Source organism: Martes martes (genome assembly GCF_963455335.1).
Source record: "Martes martes genome assembly, chromosome: 15".
In the NCBI taxonomy this organism is placed as follows: Eukaryota; Metazoa; Chordata; class Mammalia; order Carnivora; family Mustelidae; genus Martes; species Martes martes.
In genome coordinates this window covers 5,252,969-5,276,225 of record NC_137903.1, presented here as the reverse complement: position 1 = coordinate 5,276,225, position 23,257 = coordinate 5,252,969, and the positions used below count along the sequence as shown (strand labels likewise).

The window sequence follows — 23,257 nt, the reverse complement described above, 5'->3', positions numbered from 1 at the left end:
CTCTTCTTCTGCCCTTTGTGGTTTAAATGAGGATTTCATTTTCTCTCCTTAGTACATAATCATACTTTTTCTTTTTTTTTACTTTTTTTTAGTGGTTGCTCTAGATTTTGCAATATACATTTACAACCAATCCAAGCACATTTTCAAATAACATTATACTGCTTCATGCATGGGTAGTGTGAGTACCTTATATAAGAAAATAATCTTAATTCTTCTTTCCTATCCCTTGTATCATTGTCATTCATTTCACTTATATATAAGCATTTAGAAGCACATATATACATAAGAAATATACATAAGCACACATAATTGAATACATTGTTATTGTTATTATTTTGAACAATGTGTTATCTCTTAGATGGATTAAGAGTAATAAAAATAAGCTTTTATTTTATCTTCACTTATTCCTTGTCTGATGCTCTTTCTTTCCTTATGTAGATCTGAGTTTCTGACATATATAATTTTCTTTCTCCCTAAAGAACTTCTTTGACTATCTCTTACAAGGTAGAGCTACTGGCAAAACATTCCCTCAACTTCTGTTTGTCCAAGAAAGTCTTTGTTTCTCCTTCACTTTTGAAGGATAATTTCTCAGGATTTGGAATTCTAGGTTGGTGGGGTTTTTTCTTTCTCTCAACTCTTCAAATATCTCACTCTATTCTCTTCTTGCTTCCAGTCACCTTTTTTTTTTTTTTTTTTTTTAGGTTAAAGAAATATGCAACATCAAAGACATATATTGCAACCTCATTTACTGGTCAGTGACATTAGTGACTTTTTGCTGAATAAGATGGTGGTTGTTAAATCCTAGAATACTACTTCCTCAAATTCTGTGTGCTATTCACAACATCGAGGCTACAGTCATGATATACTTTTAAGTTTAATCTGAATCATCACCTTTTCTTTATCACTTTCTTACATCCAGAAAACCAACAAAACATTAAATCAGAGCTCTGATTCTATCATTTGCCAATAGGCTCCCACCCTGGCTGATTTCAAGCTATGAACATGCTGTCATTGAAAGTAATACAGAGCCCATATGATACCTGGTATTTCATTTCCACCATAGAGATACAATAGATGTAAATGTCCTCAAGACCATAGATAATAATAAAATGTTGTGAACTAATTAGGAAGTAATTAGTTTTGAGTTTTCCCCTTAGTTATTATTCCCTCATTTACAATTAAATAAATATAGTAAATTCATATAAATAGAATTCTTAATAATGGTAATATTTATCAATCACCCAGCTTGTAAGATTCCTGAAAATTTAACAATCAGCTCTCAGTAGTTGGTACATGCTGGCTCCCACACCCCACCAGGTAGTATTTGGGGAGGATGCTTGGGTGTCAGATGAGGGAGGGAGAAAAGCAGTGAAGATAAAGAGTAAGTCCCCATACATCACCAGGTCTTGTAACCTTAATTTCCTCAGGAAGGCCCATTGGAGAGTGCCTCTGATCTGTTAAAAAATGTTTTTTTTTTTAAGTTTCTTTTTTTTTTTCATTTATTCATTTGAGAGTGGGAGAGACAGAGAGAGCACAAGCAGGGGGAGCAGCAGAGGGAGAAGCAGACTCCCTGTTGAGCCAGGAGCCAGATGTGGGGCTCAATTCTAGATGTGGAGATCATGACCTGAGCCAAAGACAGATGCTCAACCATCTGAGCCAACCAGGCATCCCTAAAATGGACTTTAAAAACAAGAAGCTGACCTCTCAAAATCTCTTCCTGAACACTGGTAGAAGTATCTTTCCAGTATTTTCATTTTTACAGCTTAACTCGTGGAAAAGTATGTCTTTCTTCTGCCTGTTTTAGTCCCTTCCCCTCTACAAAAAGTTAGACACAAGCTCTGAAATAAAGGTACCCCCTCAAACACAACCCAGAGCTCACTAAATTCTACCACACTGCACCATCTGGGAAGTTGGATTTCTGCCAGCTGATCCGCCCTTGCCCTCCGCGTATCTCTGGGGCTTTGACATCAGGACCCGACTGCATGTGGAGGGGTTCTCTGAAGTTACGGAGCAAATCCGACATGAGACATAAGAACTCTTCAAAGTTTAGTCATCCAAGTTCAGCCTTGAACTAACTGACCCCGATCTGACAAGCCTCCATTTCTTCTTTCCACTCTAAGAAGGGTTACCAGACAGAACTACCAGGGAAGGCTGGGGTTGGGAGGAGGGGGGTAAATTTCTGCTCAGGGCTGGGTTTGCTGAACTCCTTTCCCGTCTTAGGCAGTCCGAGCATTTGACACGGACTTCTTGGGAACAGCAAAATGATTTAAAGCCTGAAAGGAGATGAGCAATCCTCGAGACTCGGGCAGAAAAAGTCCCAGTGATACAGGAAGCCATCTGGTTCCTGATGCATAACTAGGCGGCAGAGGCACCTCTGCCTGACACGGACCGCACTCAGTCGTGGCGTCTGCAAGCAGCTGTTGGGCTCCTCACGGGGCTCCTTTCCCTCTCTTCGCCAGCTGATGGATCCCAAGAGGCTTCGCTCCTTGAACTTCCTACTGTTTCTCTCCCTGGCGTTTGAGCTGAGCTGTGGAACAGGTGAGTGTTCATCTGTTTGAGGACATGAGTCCCACCATTACCTGCCAGGAGTCAGCCAGACCATGGTTGGAGAGAAGTCACAGGGGCTGGGGGCTGTGGTTGGGCTGCCTCTCTCTCAGGGACTGGCTCTGAGTTCCTTCTGACTCTTCCAAAGAGGAAGGAATATTGTGGGTTCCTGGATGCCAAGGCTCAGCCCCACCAATCCTAGTTTCCAAGGAAACCAGGAGCCCTCAGCCAAAGGCACACGTAACATTGCAGACCAGGGTCTCAGGGTGGGACGTTCTGGTCAAGGTTCTGGTTGAGTGGTTGTTTTTGCATCCGGCAAATATCCAGGCTAAGGGGCTGAGATGGACCGATGGAGCTTGGGAGAAGATGACTCCTACTTCCCTGCCCTTGAAGGGGATCCTTACACATGCCAGCAGCCCAACCAGAACCACGGTCCAACAATAAGGAAGGGCTGTAGTGTAGAAGTGAAGTGAAAACCTCAGGCATCAGTTGAGATCAGACAGTGGCTCCAGTGTGGTCATGTTGGTGGCGACTTTCCTGGAAGAGAACCTCCCAAGGCAGTGAGATGGGGGAGAGGCCAGGATTTCTGGAAACGCAAATTGGAAACTCTCAAGGGTCTGGGGAGCTCTGGCAGTAGGGTCAGACACACAACACAGGGTTTGGGGCTGAGCTCTGCTCTTGCCTTTCTGGTTTGTGTCCCTTCTGGAGGTGAGCTGGGGTGCTCTGTAGTAGTATCAGGGCTATGAGTAAAGGTATTTGAGAAAGAAAAGCCATACAAGAAGTGGGCTTTGGGCTCACTGGGAATGTTTCAGAGCCTGGGGGCTGGTTAGACTAGGGGAGGCAGCCCGGAGTGGAAGCGGTATTAGGGAAGGGGGGAAATCCTGAGGCTCTGGGTGTTTTGCACTTGGGGTTTTCAAGACCGCAAATCCATAAGGACTTTTACAGGAAAAGTCCAGAGATACTCTAGGGATGTCGGAGAGGCTGCGCATGGGATCTATCTTTTGCTAGACTCCTAGATAAAGAGGACCTTTCTCGACCCCCATTTCCGTCAGAATCAGGCAGACCTAGAGCTCTTGCTTTCTGAGGTCTAGGGAAGGGGTGATTGAGCTCAGGGTTCAGAAAGCCAGACTGAACCACTTTAAGCCACCACAGAGAAAGCCAAACCTTCCCAGATGCACTTCGTTTGTGGCTACCATTTGGGCATATTTCTTAGTGACTATCAGGAGTGATGGGGTTGAACAGTGGGTTGGACTTTTTAAATCTCTGTGTTTACTTGCCGGCTAGCCAGCCTGGCCCACGGTGTTCCCATGGCACCAGGTGCTGGCAGCTGCTCCAATGCAGGCTTGGCGGTCCCTGGTCAGCAAGAAGCAGCCCAGCTCCGTGGGGTGTGTCTACCCAACCTGCAGTGTCTGTCTTCCTTGCATTCCGTTTTCTCTGAAACACGCACAAAATTTTTAGTGTTTTTATTTTTAAATACACACCCTTTTGTGAAACCCCAATTAAACACAGATGGAAATGCTTTGCAAGTGGGACAGGTCAACCATGACAGTTACTCAACCAAGAAGTGCAATTCTTGTAAAATCAGAAGCCACTTTCCTTCCCATCTCTACTCAGCTTGCCTCCCAATTCCCTGTCAGAATTGTAGAATCAAAAGTCCACATGTCCCTTCCCCCAATAGAGCGAATTTTCCATTCCCTCAATGGCATTTTTTAAAAAAATAGACTTTATTTTTGGAGAAATTTTGGGTTCACAGCAAAAATGAGCGGAAGGTACCAAGATTTCCCCCACTCCCCCACATAACATAGCTTCCCTATTATGAGCATCCCCCACCAGAGCGATGCATCTCTTACAACTGATGAATTGCCCCAAGGGCATGTTGTATTCCTCCAGGTGGGTCCGCCTCATTCACACACATGAAGGATAAGTGTGTGGGTTCCAGATTTGGCCCATCTTTGTTCACTGGGCCATTCTATCCCAAGGTGTCTATCGAAGCTTCTCAAAAGATCTAATACGGGATACTATTTTCTCGAAAGATTTAATACTGGGCTATAAAGCCATCACCTTCACATCTCCAGCACCAGACTGGAAACCATAACGTCAGGGCTGATTGGTTTTATCCATGGTTTGGCTTTAGACAATCCCATTGAGTAACTATCTGTTAAGGACGCCTGATGTGGCAGGCATTGTGCGAGGGGTGGAGGAAGCACAATGAGCATCCACAGCCTCTGCCCAGGACCTGACACAGTATCTGGTATATTAGAGCCCTTCCACAAATGATTGTTGAATGAATAATAATAGTATGTAAAGCCTATTTGCTATATACCAGGCGCTGTTCTAAGTGCTATGTGTATTATTCACTTAATTCTTAATTGTTACCATTACAATTTTATAGAAGAAGGAATGAGAGCCACAGAGAAGTTTAGCAGTTCCTCTGTAGTTACACCGCCTGACTTCAGAGACCTCAGTAAATGAGCCTGGATAAACTTGTGTTTGGTGGGGGTGGGAGGGATGTTAAAATTTGTCTCCAGGTCCCGTGGTAAAAATTAGAATATGCTATCTGTAATTGGAGCATGTAAGTTGATTTTAACTGAATTGAAATGAAGTGTAGGAATATTCAAAAGGTGAGAGAAGTTGATAAAACTATAGAAGGAAGTAGAGGGCACATGGAAGTATTTGATCTGGATAGGAACTTCTTTCATCACCTAAGTTTTCATTTAGGTTTTTTGGTTAACTAGTTTGTTTATTGCAAGAGTATCACACATACGTCTATTTAAAACTTCAGCAGTACAGAAGGGTATACAATGGAGACGGGACAACTGCTATCACCAGTTCCTTGTGTGTCTTCCCAAATATATGCACTGGATTTTTTATAAGACTTGATGAGAGTATTCCTGATGAAGATATCAACGTAGAGGTGAGGTGTTGCGAGGGTTCAGGAGGATGGCAAGTGGTCTGCTGAGCTTGAAGCCTGGGCTCCATAACCACGGGTTTTCCATCTGCTCCCCTGGCAAGCAGTGAGAAGGGTCCCCATGATTTCCCAGCCACACTGTACTTCTTAGGGACGTTAGAACGACGAAACAGAGTACATTCTGATTTTGGAGAGAAGGGTTCTGAGATTCTGTGTAGCCATTTGCTCACTCACTCAGTTTTTCATTCTCTTGAGCAGCATGGTTTTAATGAGTTTCTACTGTGTCCCGGGTGGGTGTAAGGACTCTAAGTGGACAAACAGACACAGTCACTACTCACAGAAGCTTATTCTTGAGTAAGGGTGACAGGCAAAGAATCAGAGTTAAAACTGCAAGGAGTGATATGAAGGGGACATCATAAGGCACTGGAGGCACAAAGCAGGGAGGCCTAGAGGAGGCTAGGGTTCAGAGGCAGAGACGGGACGGAAGGAGTTAGTCAGGGAAATAGAGGGCAGTAACCGGGAGTCAGCCCGGGGCATGCAGATGCAAGTCCTCTGACTCAGAAAGACTCAGGAGCATCAAGGAACGGGCAGGAGGTTGGGAAGAGAATGGCTCTTGGGAGTGCAGGTCAAAGAACAAACGTCTCTTCTGGGGCCTGGCTCTGCTGTAAGCAGTGTGAGGCCTTGTAAGACCTGCCCGCATCCTCTCCCTGAAAGCTATGGCAAGATGGCGTGAGGCCATGTGAGCGTGTCATGACCTGGCAGAACAAAGCGGGTGGTTATCATTAGGTAGAATCCCATCTTGAGAAGGGTTGGCCACATGGGGCTCATTTCAGGAAAATATCCATGGGCCCATGTGAATCACTCTACTTTCTAACTAGAATTACCCTTGAAGAAAACGAGTTGGTGTTAATGGCTACGAATGTTTCCTCCAGACTCTTGAGCAAACAGGGTTGACTGAATCACGGCCCCACTGGAAAAGTCGCATCAGGCCGTAGGATGTTTCAGGAGTGGGGACTCCACTTGAAGGGTTCTCTGAACCACTTTAAAGTCCCCACTTGTTTTTCCACTTGTGCTTAGCTGGTGCTGGTTTCTAGTACCCCTTCCAGACCCAGCCACTCACACGCACTCAGTTGTGAGATCACCATTCTTCATGTGGGTTGCAGGGTGTGAGGGTTTCTTGTTGACCGAGTTTCGATCCCACTCCCCGTGCGTGAGTGTGCAGATACCACTCAGCCTGACCTCTCATCTGCTCCTTCTTTTCTTTTTTCTCTTTCCCTTCCTATTTTCTTTCATCGGTTTCTTTGGTGGTGGTGGTGGTGGTGGTATGGGGGCCCCTCCCGATGCCATCTTATATCCTCCCTTCCCCTCACTTTCCCTTCATCGTTACGAGTCTCCACCAATCTCACTCTAATTTCGCCCAAGTGGACTGCCTATTGTTTTCTCCCAATTTCTGGATCTCTAGCCTGATACTAGCTGGGCCCTTTATGGATTTCAGAGCATTTTGGTATCAAGAACATCTGGACAAGTTTGTCCAGTTCTCCAACAACCCACGTGAGCCACAAGTCAATGGTGTCCTTTCTAGGCGGTTGCACTACTCAAGCAGGCAATTTTGTTTTACTTCTCTGGCTTCCTTATCAACTAAAGCAATCTATGTTCTCTGAGTCATGGGCTCCATTTATGAGATTTAGCTTATGGGTAAGTTCAGTTACATATTGGGCAAAGCTAAATAAGAGAGATTTGAGTCAGGTAATGTAGCTTTCTGCACTCATATTTTGAATAGATATTTATTAAAAGCCTACCATACACCAACTATTGTTGTAGGTCCTAGACACAAAACTATGAACAGAATGAAATTCTTCCTTTTGAAGAGTTTGCATCCTAGCCAGGAACACAAAAATAAAATAGAATAAAACATGATGTATCTTCAGACAGGGGTAAGTGTGCAATCAGGAGGGGCACTTATTTTGTACAGGATGGTGAGAACAAGTTTCTCAGAGGAGATAACTCCTTGAGCAGAAATCTAAAATAAAGTGAGGGAGTGAGCTACCCAGATATATAAAGAAAAAGATATCCAGAGAACAACAGAAGCTCTGATGTGGGAATGTTCTTGATGAGGTGTCTGAGCCAGTATGACCATAGCTCAGTGAGTGGAGAGAGAGGGCAGTAGAAGGGTCAGGGACGGGGTTACTCAGAGTCTTTGAAGCCATAACAAGGCCTGTGGCTATTTCCTCTATGGTTGCTAGAAATCCCTGGAAGTTTCAAAGCAGGAGAGAGACAAAATCTGGCATAGGTTTGAAAGATGAGTCGGTCTACTGTACAAATGCCAGAAGATTAGTTGGAAGCCAATGGCCGTGTAAGGCTGTGGTGACAGTGGCAGAAATGAAGGAGGTTGGAGGTGTTAGGATTGCAGACATATCCTGAAGGTAGAGCCAACAGGAGTTGTTGATAGACTCGATATGGAGTATGAAAGAAGGAAAGGAATCAAGGATGATTCCAAACGTTTTGGTCTCAGAATCTGGGGGAGTTGTAATGTTGGTGGGAGGGGCTATGGAGCCAAGAGTTCCTTTGCTAAGTTTGCAATTCCCTTTTGACCTCCAAATACAGATCCACGTGGGCAGTTTGGGTGCGAGATACATCTCGAGGGCATTGCAGATGTATGTTAACCCACGCAACTGGATGAGCATGGCTGGGAGAGAGGGGGTCTGAGTACCGTGTCCCAGGATGCGCCAGTATTTAGAGATCTTTAAGAGCAGCAGGTTCCAGTCAGGGAGACTGAGAAGGAGTAGCCAACGAAATAGGAAGGAAACCAGGAAAGTGGTATTCCAGGGGTTGAGTGAAGGCAGTGCTTCAAAGAGGGAGTGACGAACCACGTCAAGTGCTCCTGAGAAAGCAAGATGAGGATGGAGAATAGACTCGGCACTATGGCGCACACAGTGACCTTGATAAGGGTGGTTCCAGTGAGTAGTAGGGAAGAGCACCTGCTGAAAGTGGGTACAGGAAAAATGAGTCAGGAAACAGAAACAGAAAATATAAACACACATTAAAGGACTTTGCAATAAGGGAAAAGAGAGAAATGAGGCAGCCGCTAGGGATGAACCTGGGGTCAGGGGAGGGGTTTGTAAGATGAGGGAAGTTACAGGTTGGTATATTGTGTGTTGATGGAAATAACCCACAACATTCTACACCAGTAATAAAGCTGATGGTGCAAAGGGTGGGGGCTATTGCAAGAGCAAAGGCCTGAGGTGGGTGAGTGTTCCATGACGGAAGAGGCTACCTTAATGGGGGCATAGACCATCCAGCTGGGTCGGTAGGAACTTCTCTTCTCATTTCTTCTGCATTTTCAGTTCAGTGAGAAGCAGAGTCATCAGCAGAGGCCATGGGTTTGAGGAGAGAGGAGGTGTTAGATAGTCAGCAGTAGGATCTCTTACAGTGATCTGAAAGGGTGGGGTTTTGTGTGTATGTGTGGTTTTGTGTTGTTGTTGTGGTGGTGGTTGTGGTTGTTGTTGTTGGCTCAGCTCTTTTGAAAAAGAGAAATTAAATAATTTCTCACCCTTTTTTTTTAAGGTTTTATTTATTTATTTGACAGACAGAGATCACGAGTAGTCAGAAAGGCAGGTAGAGAGAGAGGAGGAAGCAGGCTCCCTGCTGAGCAGAGAGCCCGATGCAATGCGATGAGGGGCTCCATCCCAGGACCCTGGGATCATGACCGGAGCCAAAAGCAGAGGCCTTAACCCATTGAGCCACCCAGGCACCCCTCATCCTTGATATTAGGAACCGTCTTATGGTCTTTTTGAGAGCAAGAGTTCCTCAGTTTGAACGCCGGGCTCACCACGCTCCTAGCTCCACATCCCTCAGACTTTTTCTTCTTTATCTGAAATGAAGCTCTGTAGCCTTGGTCTCCTAGACTCACGAGCTCAGAATCTGCTCCAGTTGCTTTCTGCCCTTCATACTAGGTACCCAGTGGTGGTAAGAAGTCTAGTCAAGGAATGAGCAGACCTGGTTTCTAGTCCAGTTACTGGTTATGTGATTTCAGGGATGTCATTTAACTTCTCTACGTCTTAACTTCTCTGTGCCTTCACTATAAATCTGAGTTGATAGAATTCTCTTCCAGTCAAAGGAACCCACTGTCCTAGTTGGTCTGTACATCTCCTTTGTAAGTAATTTTAAGATTTCCATGGGGATTTTTCAAATATTAAGAATATAGTAGGGCTGTTATTACCATTCCTATAGGCTACTAGGGACCTGGCAACCCCAGGGAGAGCCTGAGAGGAGGAGCAAGCACCTTCAATCTCATTCCTGATGCACAGAGAGGATGAGATTCTCAAAGAGCTCTCCAATCACAGACTTTCTTCTTCTTCCTCACACAGGTGAGAGCTTGCTGAACTGCCCAGAGATGCCTGGGCAGTTGGGAAGCAGTGTGCTGCTGTCCTTGGCATCCGGAGGCATAAGTAAGAGCATGAACAAGAGCGTCCACATCCTTGTCACCCGAGCAGAATCACCGGGAAACAGTGTCAAGAAGAAAATAGCGTCCCTGGATCTGCCCGAAGGGGGGTCTCCACGCTATCTGGAAAATGGCTATACCTTTCATCTGGAAAACCTGAGTCTGGGGATCCTGGAAAGCAGGAAGGAAAATGAGGGCTGGTACTTCATGACCCTGGAGGAGAACTTTTCAGTTCGACACTTTTGTCTGCAGCTGAAGCTCTATGGTAGTACTGGGGCTTCCGCAGTCTGCATGGGGAGGGGGGCACCCAAAATCATTCCTTACTTAAGATTTAGGCGTCTCTCAGAAGCAAGGGTATCCAGGGTTGGGCGCAACTTGAAAGATCACCTAGTCCAGGGTCTTTAAACTGTGCTTTAGGAAGAGGTTTCAGAGATTCACAAGTCTTTTTCGTCCAAATCGCTCACTGCTGGTAGTTGACTAGCACTAGTTAGCCCTACCCCATTTCCCAAAGACAAGGACCCAGCTGCCTATGGACTACAGGGCCTGTGGCCCCAAGAGCCTCAATTTGCAAATAAGACTTGGTTTGAAAAAAAGGGTTTTTCCCCTCGATTTTTAAAATGTTTGAATACCACAGATCTAACCCAACCTGTTTTCTGTTGATGAGGACACTGAAATCCAGGGAGAAGTGGTTGGCTTGTGTTTTCACGAGTCCTTGTGGGTGGTTCCCCACATGGGGGCCCAGGAAGAGGAGAGCTGAATCAGCCCATGCACTGCTCGCACACCCCGTGCGACCGCATCTACCTGGTGAAAAGGCACCTTTTCCTCATTGAAACAGAGGCTCTGGTTATAAAGTCACTTAGCTGCAAAGTTTAAACCAGAATCTAGGTCCATCTGAACCCAAGGCCAGTGCTTTTTTGAGCCTCTTTAGCTGCCAACCTTTCTGGAATGCAGCCAGATTTTGCATCTCTTAGACCCAGAGACTCTGAATTTCCGGGAATCCTGACAACAGCCATGTGGGTTGTCCTGCTTTCTCACAGAGAGACTTCCTTGTCTTTGAGATGGGACAGAGAGCCCCACCTACCCAGCATTTCTTTGAAATCCTCAGGTGCCTACAGGAAAGATGGCAATATCCTCCTCACTCTTGCCTTAGTCCCAGCATCCCCCTTCCTCCACATAGTGTATGCAGACTCCCCTCAGCCCTCTGCCAGGTACAGAGAGCTCTGACTACTCCAATAGTGGCCCTAGTGTTGACACATCATGCATTTTCTAGAACAGTTCACTGCCTTTGTCACATCTTGTCACATAAACTCTTACCTTGGAAGACACAGTCTCTGCAACCATGATATTCTTCTCAAGTCCAAGAAAGAGATCGGGTTTCAGAGCTGGACAGCCTTACGTTCTGATCTCAGCTTAAGGGATATTATATGAGACACTCCACTTCTCTGGGACTCCATTTCCTCACCTGTAAAATGGGAGTACTAACTCCTTAGTGTAACTAAGGTTATAATTGTTGAGAAAGTTGTTGAGATTAAAGACAATGATAAATGTAAAATTCCAGAATCATGTCCATTGTACAGTAGTTGTTAAATAAGTACAACTTGCTTACGTGCCTTTGCTATTTCATAGATTAGAGTGAGCTCTCCCCCGGTCCCCTCCACACACCCACACGGACACACATACACACATACACACACACAGTCACATAGACACGCACTCAGACACATACCCACCCACCCACACACTCCAGGTAAAACCCCGCCACTATGTCATTCTTTCAGGTCACAATTAAACCATGCAGGATTAGTTTGCAGAAAATGCCACAGGTGAAAAACAGAAGATTGGGAGCATCACCAAGAACAAGAAGATTCCTTAACAGTAGTGGTGGGAGGGGACTAAAAGATAAATGATTTTTCCCTATTTTGTCCTGAGGTCATACTGGGAAAGAGTATAGTAGAGAGAGAGGGATTTGGGGGAACCAGCAGATCGCCACTGCAAATAAATCACACTGCACACCCACAGGGAGGGAAAAATAGCATTAGGCTGTATTTTCTTCTAACAAGAAGGTCACGTTAGAATCCCAGGGGGTTCCCTTTGGTGATGGCTTCCTTCCTCCCCCTCTTGACAGAGCAGGTCTCCACTCCGGAAATTAAGGTGTTGAACTTGACCCAGGGGGATGGGAACTGCAGCTTGATACTGGCCTGCGACGTGGAGAAGGGAGACTACGTGGTTTACAGCTGGAGTGAGGAAATGGCTACTGACCCACTGATCCCAGCCAACAACAGTTCTCACCTCCTGCATCTCAACCTCGGCCCTCAGAATGTCAACAACGTCTACGTCTGCACCGTGAGCAACCCCATCAGCAACCGCTCACAGACCTTCGCCCCGAAGTCCCAGTGCAGGCTAGAATCTTCAGGTGAGTGCCCTGGTGGGGGTGGGCGTGGCACATTGAGGATATGGGCTCAGTCCTCACCTGGACTAAATGATCTGCTCCCACAGCCGTGGCCTCCACCTTGGTAAAACACTTTCTGTTTTCTCTATAGTTGATAAAGCCTCCTCATGTGCATTCAGTGAATGTCCTCTGCTCATAACCACCAGGTTGGCATTATGCTTGGTTCACACTTGAGGACAATGATAAGAAATGATGGAGCCAGACCCAGAGTGCAGACCTCCCAGTTGTGATTCTTCCTCTCCCCTCCTGTCTTGACTCCAAGCCCCAAGGATAGCTGGGTGAGAGAGTGTAGGTGGCAGGTCCCGACTCCCCTGTCCATACTCCACTAGTGGTGGGACAGGTCTGCACCATCAATAAGTACTGTTGACCACCCATGCACAGAAATGGGGCAGGGATGTGATACATGATCTCTGCATTCCAGCAACACGTTCTAAAGATAAAACTTGAAACATTTGCTCAATAATGAAAAGCAGGATATAATGAAGGGCCACATTTTATGGAATGGACTGTGACTCTCATGGCAAGTCAGAAGGCCAGGGGAGTCAGCTCTTGGACCGAGACCTGGACTGTGAAGTTTGGGGATAATAACAAATCATATAGTACTCTGTTATTGGCCGAGCACTTTCTATGCTATGATCTCTTTTGATCCTCACAATAGCCATACCATATACGTGTTATCATCATCTTCATTGTACAGATGGGGAACTTGAAGGTTGTAGCATTTAAGTACCTGCTCAAGTTTCTTCAAATTATAAGCAGTAGAATCAGCACCTGAACCTACACCTTCTGACTGCTCATTCTCCAGGAAAAACATCATTATTCTGCTATCAAAAGGAACAGAAGGCTGATTAAGTAACCATCTGAGGTTGGAAGCAGGATAGACAGGTGGGTTCAGGGACAGAAGGACGTGGGTTCTAGGCTTCAAAGCATTACTTATGCCCTGACATTCTCCTTCCTGCATCCACTACAGGGAACAGGAATCCTTCCAAGGAGACTTCAGCCCAGTGTAGACCTGGTGTCCATGGAGGAGGCTTTGTAGAGTTTTAGAAGGTGGCCTCCAGGAACCCTGATGCAATGCTGCTCTGTTTACTTACAAGAATAAGGTCACTTAACCTGTCTAAGACTTAGATTCTTTATCTAAAATAATAACAACTGACAGACCTTAATGGTTTACTAAGTGCCACTTAGGTAGCATCTCATTTAATCCTCACAGCAACCAAATAGTATTAGTATTCCCACTTTATAGATGAGGAGAGAAAGATATCAAAAAGGCACACACAGAGCAGGTAACAGAGCTGAGCTGTCTGACCCTGGAATCCTCACAGGAGCTAGTGGAAGAGATTAATGCACAAAAATCATAGGGTTTTTTCTTGGGGGCACAGTCTTCTGTGATTATAGCAACTGTCTTAGAACAAAGACAGGCCATCCAGTGTTTTACCCTGGCCTATCTCAAAAAAAGGAGAACTCTCTTCATGCTTCTCAGTGTGGTTTAAGAAGAATTTCATTAGTGCATTCCAAAGTCTTGATAGCTCATGAAGCTTCACCAGGGGCACTTGGCTCAGGACATTCTAAAAAACATGAAGATACTCTTACTTACCTAGGCTACGTGAAGGACCAAGTACACACAGCATGACCAGACTTATTGAGTATGGAGCAGGCTCCTACGAGGCGTGAAGGAACATGAAGAATAGAAACATGGGGCCGTGATAAACCCCATCAGGATCTCCTGTCAGTCGTTAGGAGAAAGCACCTGACATGAGGCAGCCTTTTCACTGTCTTGGGCCCCTGTTCCATCATCTGTAAAATGAAGAGGGTGACCTAGTGAAGTCCTGTCCAGAGTCCATATTCTATGATTCAGTTTGCACTACATTCATAAGAAGTGCTAACAAAAGATTACAATGAGTATTAGCCTGCTGGGGCTGCTGGGACAAAGCATCATAAATGGGGAGGCTGAAACACCCAAAACTTATGGTCTCACAGTCTGGAGGTTAAAGTGTTGGCAGGGCTGGTTCCTTCTGAGGCTGTGAGGGAGGGGTCTGTGGAGGCCCCTCTCTGGGGCTGGCAGGTGGCTGTCTTCTTCTGTCTCTTCACACTGCCTTCCCTTGAAGCATATCTCCGTTCAAATTCCCCCTTCTTATAAGAACATGCATCAGGGGCGCCTGGGTGGCTCAGTGGGTTAAAGCCTCTGCCTTTGGCTCAGGTCATGATTCCAGGGTCCTGGGATCGAGCCCCACATCGGGCTCTCTGCTTGGCGGGGAGCCTGCTTCCCTTCCTCTCTCTGCCTGCCTCTCTGCCTACTTGTGGTCTCTGTCTCTGTCAAATAAATAAATAAAATCTTAAAAAAAAAAAAAAAAGAACATGGATCATATTGGATTAGGGCCACCCTGTAACTAGGGCAGCCATAACAGAACATGGCAGACTAGATGCTTGAGCAACAGAAATTCATTTTCTCACAATTCTGGAGGCTGGAAGTCTGAGATCAAGTGTTGGCAGGGCTGTTTGGTTCCCCGCCCCCCCACCCCCGAGGCTTCTCTCCTTGGCCGGCAGAAGGCTGCCTCCTTGCTGTGTCTCTATATGGTCTGTCCTCTGTGCCTACGCATCCTGGTGCCTCCTTGTGTGTCCAGATTTCCTCTTTTTTTTTTTTTAATTTAAATTTATTTATTTGTTAGAGAGCGAGCGAGCAAGCACAGGCAGACAGAGTGGCAGGCAGAGGCAGAGGGAGAAGCAGGCTCCCCGCCGAGCAAGGAGCCCGATGTGGGACTCGATTCCAGGACGCTGGGATCATGACCTGAGCCGAAGGCAGCCGCTTTACCAACTGAGCCACCCAGGCATCCCCAGATTTCCTCTTCTTATAGGGACACTGGTAAGATCGAATCAGGACCTACTCTAATGGCTTCATTTTAACTTAATCACATATTTTAAGATCCTATCTTCACATTCTGAGATACTAAGGGTTAGGGCTTCAACATACGAATTTGGGAAGGATACGGTACAGCTCATAGCACTACCCTGCTGACGTCATTTTAACTTGATTACCTCTTTAAAGACCCTGCTTCCAAATAAGGTCACATTCTGAGGACTTCAACAGATGAATTTTGGGAGGAACATAATTCAATCCATAACACAAATGGAGGTCCCTCCTCCCTGCCTGCAAGGACGAGAGACCACAGCACATCAGAAATCACATAGCTGGTCTGTGGCATGTCATTCCCAGTACACTAGGCTGCCTAAAGACAGAAAGCAGAGTTTTATTAGTTTATTGATTTGTGTTTGAAAATGAATATTACTAACTCTTAAAATACTGTGCTTAGTTTGACAAAACTCTTACTGAGCTTCTCCCGCATTCCAACATTGTGCTAGGGGCTGAGTGCACCAAGACCAAAAAAGACATGATCCTTGCCCTGAAGGAAAAAGATAGTTTCTGTAAATAACTGATCTGAAATTGTGTGGTGTGATGGGCAAAATGGAAGTAAAAAGAGGGAACAATGACGGACACTCTCTGGAGGAATCAGAGAGAGCAGCACAGAGGATGTGACATAAACTGGATTTTGGAGAATAAACAGAAATTACCCAAGCAGATAAAAGAAAGACATTCCAGGCCGAGGGGAAAGCAGAGGCAGCTGGGCCTTGTCCTGTATTATCCTGTAGGCAGGAAGTAATAAAGCCCTTTAGGTGGAGGAGTAACATGATCAGCTTTGTTTTCAGAGAGAAAATTCAGTGGTGTAGACAATAGGTGGGGGCAGGGCAGAGGCAGAAGAAAGAGAAACTAGTTGTGGGGAAGAGCCACCATTGCAGTGATCCAACAGGAGATGACAAGGCCTGGACCAAAGCAGTGACCATTAGTTTAGTGAAGACTTCATTACAAGGGACTTTCCTGCCTTGGGATGAAGTGGTGGGGTCTGAGGGTTCATTAAAGGTCTCTTCGCCATGCCATTTTTCTAATGACATTTGCCCAGGCTCTCAGTCATAGATTCATTCTTCTTCCAACTGGCACATCATTATTCTATAGTAAGAAACATCTTAATGTCTCTTGCTATGAAGCATCTTTGTTGCAGCGTCCAAGTCTTGGTTTCTACAGCGCACTCCCGGGGAGTCATGCGAAGCATGCTCATGTGGGTCAGTCGTGTAGGACCTGCTGCCGTCCTTCATGACCATCTTCTGAAATAGTTGTATCTAGGCCAGAATGAATAATACAAGACCTTAGGTAATTCAGCTGAAAGGGAATGCCCCTGGAAGCTCATCTTGAAAAGAGGGCCCTTTTCAGTAGATGAGCAGAAAGTTGGCTCAGCAAGTCCGGGTTAGCTCAGAGGAAGAGACAACTGACACCCACCAGTGAGCCCCAGGGGTTCCCCCTTTCTAACCAGGCCTTTCTAACGATGGGAGCACCCACTGATACAGAGTCACCTAGAGGTTCCACACACAGACGCAGGGCCCTCTTCATGGTACCCCCAGTCCAGGAAGCATCACAATAGTGGTAGGAGGATGGAGCCTGGTACCTCTCAGGAGCCTTGTCACAGGACCACAGCGGCTGCAAGAGAAACTGAGATGAGTAGGCCTTAGCTGGACAGCCACGTGACTGGACAAGGTTTGCGCTACCGCGGAAGCATGGGGGCAAACTGTGGCCGCCGCTGGTAGCCTCTGCCCTACAGCATTGGGTGGGACAGGCAGGTGGAAAGGGTTTTCTGGGAACTGTGAACTCTGTAAAAGTGTGTACTTGGATGGTCCCGGATCTTAAATGAGAGCATGGTTTGTGTGAGCATCCTTTCCCCACCCCCAACTCTGAGTGGAAGCCATCATCAACAAGAAGGTGTTCTCTTTTGAAGATGGCTGGCTTCTTCAGGTAGTGCCTTGCTGACAAAACCACATGAAAGGCAGGAAGGAGATCGGCATTCTCAGACCGTTATGGTCGCATCGCGGATCTCCTGGGAGCAAACTTTATTTGTTTCTCAGTCTTTTCTGTTTACTTCTTTATCTCCTTAAAGAATAAGTTTTGGGGAATTGAGGAGGAAGAGAAGTTTTTGTGTTTCTGCGGCAGCAGACTCTTAGAGAGAAAACAGGCCCTCCAGTATTTTCCTTGGAGGCATGGCTCCTTGTCAAGTTGTCACAGTTTAAACCACAGCCAAGAGGACATAGGACCAAAGGGTGGGATCTCCTTGTAAATGGCATTGGAGTTCTCCGCCAGCCTCCTTGGTGCTTCTAGGAGGCTCCAGGGGGGAAAAGGCCCCAATCTCATGCATAGGAATATTCAGATTGGGTTTCTTTGTGCATGAACAATGGGGCCCATGGGCCCCAGAAGGACATTTCTCTGATTGCTGAATGTGCCATTCTGAGAGTCCTCACTGAGGAAGAAGAGGGAGAGCTGGAGTCTTCTGTCACAGGAAACGGTGGTTTGAAAATGGGAACACAGGTGGTGCTGAGGGCACAGGCACTCCCTCTCTTCCTGGTTCCATTTCATTGTTATGAAGCACAGGCTAAGTAGGTCATCGTTCATTCCCTTCCATTCCTTTTGAGCCTTTCCGAAGTGACCCTGCATTGCTTCTGAGCCCTTCTGATACTCAGCGCTGTGATCATCCTTAACCAAAGGATAGAGGATAGTCTTTCCCCCAGCTTTGTTCTGTGGCTTCTAATTTAATGTACCTTCCTTCATCATGTGCTTATTAAGTGCCCCCTAACCCTACATCATATGGGGGGGGGGCAGAGCAAATAAACCGGAAGGAACAGGGTCTACCTTCAAGCATTTACAATCTAGGTGGGACTTCTATACCTTACTAGGTAGAAAAATATCATCATCTTAAGAAATGTCTACTAGAGTTCTTCTTGCAAGGAACAGGGCACCTTACTTTAAATGTTAGAGGGCAGGAGGTGAGATCCTCCCCAAGGAATCCAGCCGTGGGTTAGATGATTCTGTATGAGAAAGAGGACAGATGTGGCTTGTACAGATATAGGAAGAGAAAAAGAGGGTCTAAGCCTGTCAGATTGCGGACACCTGCCCAGTTCACCGTGGAATCTGCTCCCTGTGACCTTCCAGGATTTCTGTAGCGGATTCATACCCACAAAATTCGTAGTGTAGGTGTTTGGCTTTTTTGTGTGGAAAGTGATGAAGGCACTGCGCCTTGCACCCAGGATAGCCCAGACTATGGCAAGCAGAGCCACGCAAGCAAAGACTTGGAGGACCGCAAGGAAGTTGTTACCAGAAATTGCAGGGATCATGGGCAGCCTAACCCCAGCAAGCCATGAAGTACCATTTTGTCCATATTTATCCAATTTGTTAAGGGCATAGAGTTCCTGACATTCAGTTTCCATATGAACCTCCTTATCCCTAGATACTAGTACCAGACAGATGAGCACCAAGTGCAAGACCACTTGGACCCGCTAGATCGGGAAACGGAGTCATAAGCAAACAGGATGGGGCTTCGGTGTCTCCGAACACCAGTGAGGGACCTCTCTGGAGGTGAGATCAGACCTATCTTCCATCCTTCCAGTACTGTGCGCCACGTCCTAAGACAGCCACAGAAGACATAGCAGTGTGGCTTCCGGCCTCTGAGAGGCTAGCGGCCAGGTGGGGGAGTTGAGGTTGGTGGAAGGAGCCGGCATTTCTGCACCACATTTGTCCTTCAGGCATTGCTCTGGACACGTCCCATCATTACTTCCTTGGCTCCTTTTTTTTTTTCTTTTTTAGATTTTATTTATTTATTTGAGAGAGAAAGAGAGAGAGTAAGAGAGAGCATGAGAGGGGAGAGGGTCAGAGGGAGAAGCAGCCTCCCTATAGAGCTGGGAGCCCCGTGCGGAACTCGATCCCAGGACTCCGGGAACATGACCTCAGCCAAACACAGTCACTTAACCAACTGAGCCACCCAGGCACCCACTTCCTTTGCTCTTTAGAAAGACTCTGTGAACTAAATATTGTTGGGCTCATTTTGCAATCAAGACTGAGGCCCCAGAGGTTACAAGCAGTCTGTCTGAGGTCACAGAGCTATCAAGTGGTAGGTTCAGAATCTGAACCCACCTATCTGGTTCCAAATGACCTTGCTGAAAATGGTCTACACAGCAACGGTAGTGTCACAAGTCAGGGTCTAAGGCACATGACATAAACCAAGGTGCTGCAGAGTCCCAGGGTGAGGGGAGAATGGGAGCTGGAATAGTCAGGGGAAACGGACACAGAGAGGATAGGATTGGCCTGAGGGTCAGCACTGGACAGGCCTGGTGGGCAGCTGAAGGTTGAGGAAGGGGAGGGGGCACAGCACAGAGGACTAGAATGGGCAGGCATTGGAGGGAGGATGTTGACGGCATGGACACCTCCCAGAGCTTTCCTTATGGGGGTCCATCGCCATAGGCAAAAACCCAAACGTCGAGTCTACAGTTCTCATTCTGCTCAGCTCTGCCATTGGCTTCTCTGTGACTCTGGGGACACCTTTGAATCTCAGTTTCCTCAACATAAAATTAGTGAGTAGGGTAAGAAAGTGCAATAGCTCCTTTAACAATTAAAGGCCTCTGTGGAGGTATCACTTAAATCTTGAACAGATTCATACTACTTTGTATCCAAAGACTAGGAGAAACATTAGGGTTTATGAACTATGTCTCAGGACAAAGGCCAGCTTGCCTCTCAGATTCAGCTGGACGGGCAGAAGCTGGGTATTTATGTTACAGGACAAGGGTAGCAGATGGCTTTCATCCTCCTGACTCCCTGGAAAAGACAGAGGGCTGGGGCGCAACCATTTTTAGTTCACGTGAGTAGGTGAGCCTGTAGCTTTGGTCCACTCTGTGAACATCTTGAGTCTGCAAGGACTCTGTTCTTCTGTAAATCACCTATCCCTTTCAACTTCTCCCTCAGAAATCCACCCCATGTTCCCCAACAAGCAGGCGGATTCCACAATCATCCTTATAAACGATCTGACACATTAATGTTAACACCTGCTATCATACTACAGTTGACCCTTGAACACACAGGTTTGAACTAGGCAGGTCCATTGATACACAGATTTTTTTGGACAAAGAAAGTACAGTAATGGAAATGTACTTTCTCTTCCTTGTGGCTCTTTAACATTTTCTTTTCTCTAGTGTACTTTACTGTAAGAATACTGTGTATAATCATATAACATACAAAATACGTGTTAATCAACTATTTATGTTATCAGGAAGGTTTCTGGCTAATAGTAGATTATTAACAGTTAAGTTTTAGGGGAATCAAAAGTTATATATGGGTTTTTAACTGTGTTAGGGGGCTCAGTACTCCTAACCCCTATGTCATTCAAGGGTCAACTGTAGTTAGATCCTTAATGCTATTACTTTACTTAGAATCCTGGTGCTTCAGGCTGACCCCACTGTTCATTACCCTGGGGTAACTCAGTCCAAACCCATAAGCCTTGCTGACTCTCCAAGAAGTCTGTCTTCAGCATTCAGCCACGTTTCTACCCCTAGACCAAGCTCTAGTATGTGAAGGTCTCCGTGCCTGCTTCCTTTGCACAAAATCGGAGTAATGAGAGTAGCTACCTTGTAGGATTATCAGGAGGATTAAAACCATTAACACACACAATGCACTAAAAATAAAACGTGGGCCACTGATGATGCTCCGGTAGTTGTCTGTTATTCACTCCGTGAGCTGAATGTCTTGTTTGCTGGGGCATTAGTTCTCATTCACTATTTTCCAAGGTACTGCTCCTGGCTTGGAAGGATTCAGTGAACTGGGTACAGGAGAGAAAGATAAAAAAAAAAGTGGCTCCATGACTTTGCGCCTGGCTGACTGCTACTCTAGGACCTGTATTAAGCACCGGAATCCGAGAGGAAAACATACGGGCTTTTCTTCCGGTTCAGGTTCAGTGGGTTCAATACAGTTATTTGCATGGGAGGACAATAATAGCACTATTATGTTTATTTTTAAAGAACAAAAGTCGGTTGTTCTTCCTCCTAACATCACATGAGCGTGGTGTGGGAGTGTGGAGACAGCAGATGGAAGCTGCATGTTCTCTCTACCAAAACGGACGCAGGACCGCCCAGAGACTTAGAACCAGGGAAACGGGCAAGAGATGTTGACCTGGGACAGACAAAGATGAGTCTGATTTTGGGTATGTGGTCATCCAGGTGCAAATCAAACATTTGAGTAGAAAAATCCCTATGGAAGCTAGGACAGTCCCATAGGCAATTAGGAAAGTCAATACGGTGAGAGAAATTAGGATAAGAGAAGGGGAGGAAATCATCAGTGGTCTGCAGCTGCTGTCTGAAACCATCAGAATGGATGTGTCCCCTGAGACAATACAGACAGAGAACATGGGGCTTGGTGTCTCCACTTCCGTGAAGGATGTTTTTAAACTTACAGTACTGTTGAGTTTGCCCTTTGACTTTTTTTTTTTTTTTTTTCAGAATCAACACAATGGGGACTTTATGCTGGGCTGTTCATAGGGGGCATCGTTGGTGTCGTCTTGATTCTCGAGGTGGTAATATTGCTGTTGAGAAGAAGAGGTAGGTGTCTGACGATGAAGAGATTCGTATCAGACTCTGCGGTAAACAGGGAACCTCTTCGCACAGGCAAAGATTTGCTTGCCCCATTCCGGCTCTCTGCCGGAAACACCTTTGCAATAACACTAAATGCACATACCTGGGACCTTCCTCAGTTCATTCTAATTCGATATGTCCTGAGCCCTAATTAGGTCTTGGGGTTGGAAAGAGGGTTGAGCCCCAAGGGTTGAACGTGGGAGACACGACACAGGTCATTCACATTCACTATCACTAGCACCGCACGGGAGGAAGATACAGGATGCTGAAGGGGTCCGGCAAGACAACCTGACAATGTTCACCAGACACAGAATCCAGGGGACCCTTGGATCTCGTTCAAGAAAAGTTGTAATTACGGACCTAAAAAAAGACGTTACAATAAGATGTTTTCATCCAAGGGTTGAAACCTTTCTACAATCTCTTTTTATTCTTCTACTATCCTTTTGAGAATAGTAAGTTAGTTGTTTCTATTTGAGTTAGCAGTGGGGTAACAGAGGCACAGAGAAGCCACGTGACTTGTGCTAGGTCATCCAGCTTGAGACAGGAGAACCGGAGCTGTAACTATGTCTCCCAAGAACCAGACCACGTGCCACCAGCAAGGCTCACGTGTCCCTGGGAAGACAGCAGAGGGAACGCTCTTTACCAAGATTTTTGCACAAATTCTGACTCATCTTGGGAAACTGTACAAGTTGTGAGGTTGCTTAAGGCCAAATTAACAGTATGAAAGATCACCCGGGGTTGCTATTAAGGCCCAGTTCTCCCCTTGCAGCTTAAGTGCCTAGAGGATGTGTCTCCTGGCCTCCCCTCCAAGGTGTCCTCTGATTTCACATCACAGGGCAATATGCTTGGCCACACTTATATCACCCACCCACACCAGACTCAGAAGGTCCTGCCCCCAGGCTAGGACAGGTTCCCGGGCTGGCCTTCCCAGGGTGAGGACAGGACTTGCTCCTTACACCACCAACTTGATGGCTGATCTTATTCTCAAGTAGATCAGTGTTCTCACGTGTAACCTTCTCAAAAAAGCCCTTACCACAGCACTCTCGCTGGGTTTGCTTGTGTAAGAAAGTCTAGATCACAGCACAGCCATCTACTTTTATCTCATTTCCTCCAACTAAGAGTTAGATGGGGAGGTGTGGGGGGAAGGGTGATTCAGACAGAAACCGTGATAAGAGCCTAAGGCAGTGGGGGCAGGGCACCCACATTTGGCTTGGATAATAAGGAAACAGTGAGATACCAGGATCAAGAAAACAGAGATTAACGCAGCCGTGCTAACCTATCGGGGGTGGGTGCAGGCATCCTAACTCACATTCTTTCCTCAACCACATTCTGCCCTTCTCATGGTTGTGCTCTGAAGGGAATGATGCCCCCATCTCCACACAAGTCCCCGTCACCCTCCTTTGCACACATAGCCATCCTTGTCTCC

General features: G+C 46.2%; 1 protein-coding gene across 2 annotated transcripts in view; it reads left to right on the top strand.

Annotated features, from left to right (window-relative positions):
• The first annotated feature begins 1,963 nt into the window (after positions 1-1,963).
• The window catches only part of SLAMF1 (signaling lymphocytic activation molecule family member 1), a 33,474-nt gene continuing 12,180 nt past the window's right edge, over positions 1,964-23,257 (top strand). Inside the window, exons 1-4 of one of the 2 annotated variants that reach the window (XM_080824954.1) lie at positions 1,964-2,538; positions 9,820-10,158; positions 12,019-12,306; positions 21,700-21,798. In XM_080824954.1, coding sequence (XP_080681080.1) covers positions 2,463-2,538; positions 9,820-10,158; positions 12,019-12,306; positions 21,700-21,798 — 802 coding nt within the window. In that variant the 5' untranslated portion in view covers positions 1,964-2,462. The remainder of the gene's footprint in view (positions 2,539-9,819; positions 10,159-12,018; positions 12,307-21,699; positions 21,799-23,257) is intronic. The other variant, XM_080824953.1, reaches the window with a different exon arrangement.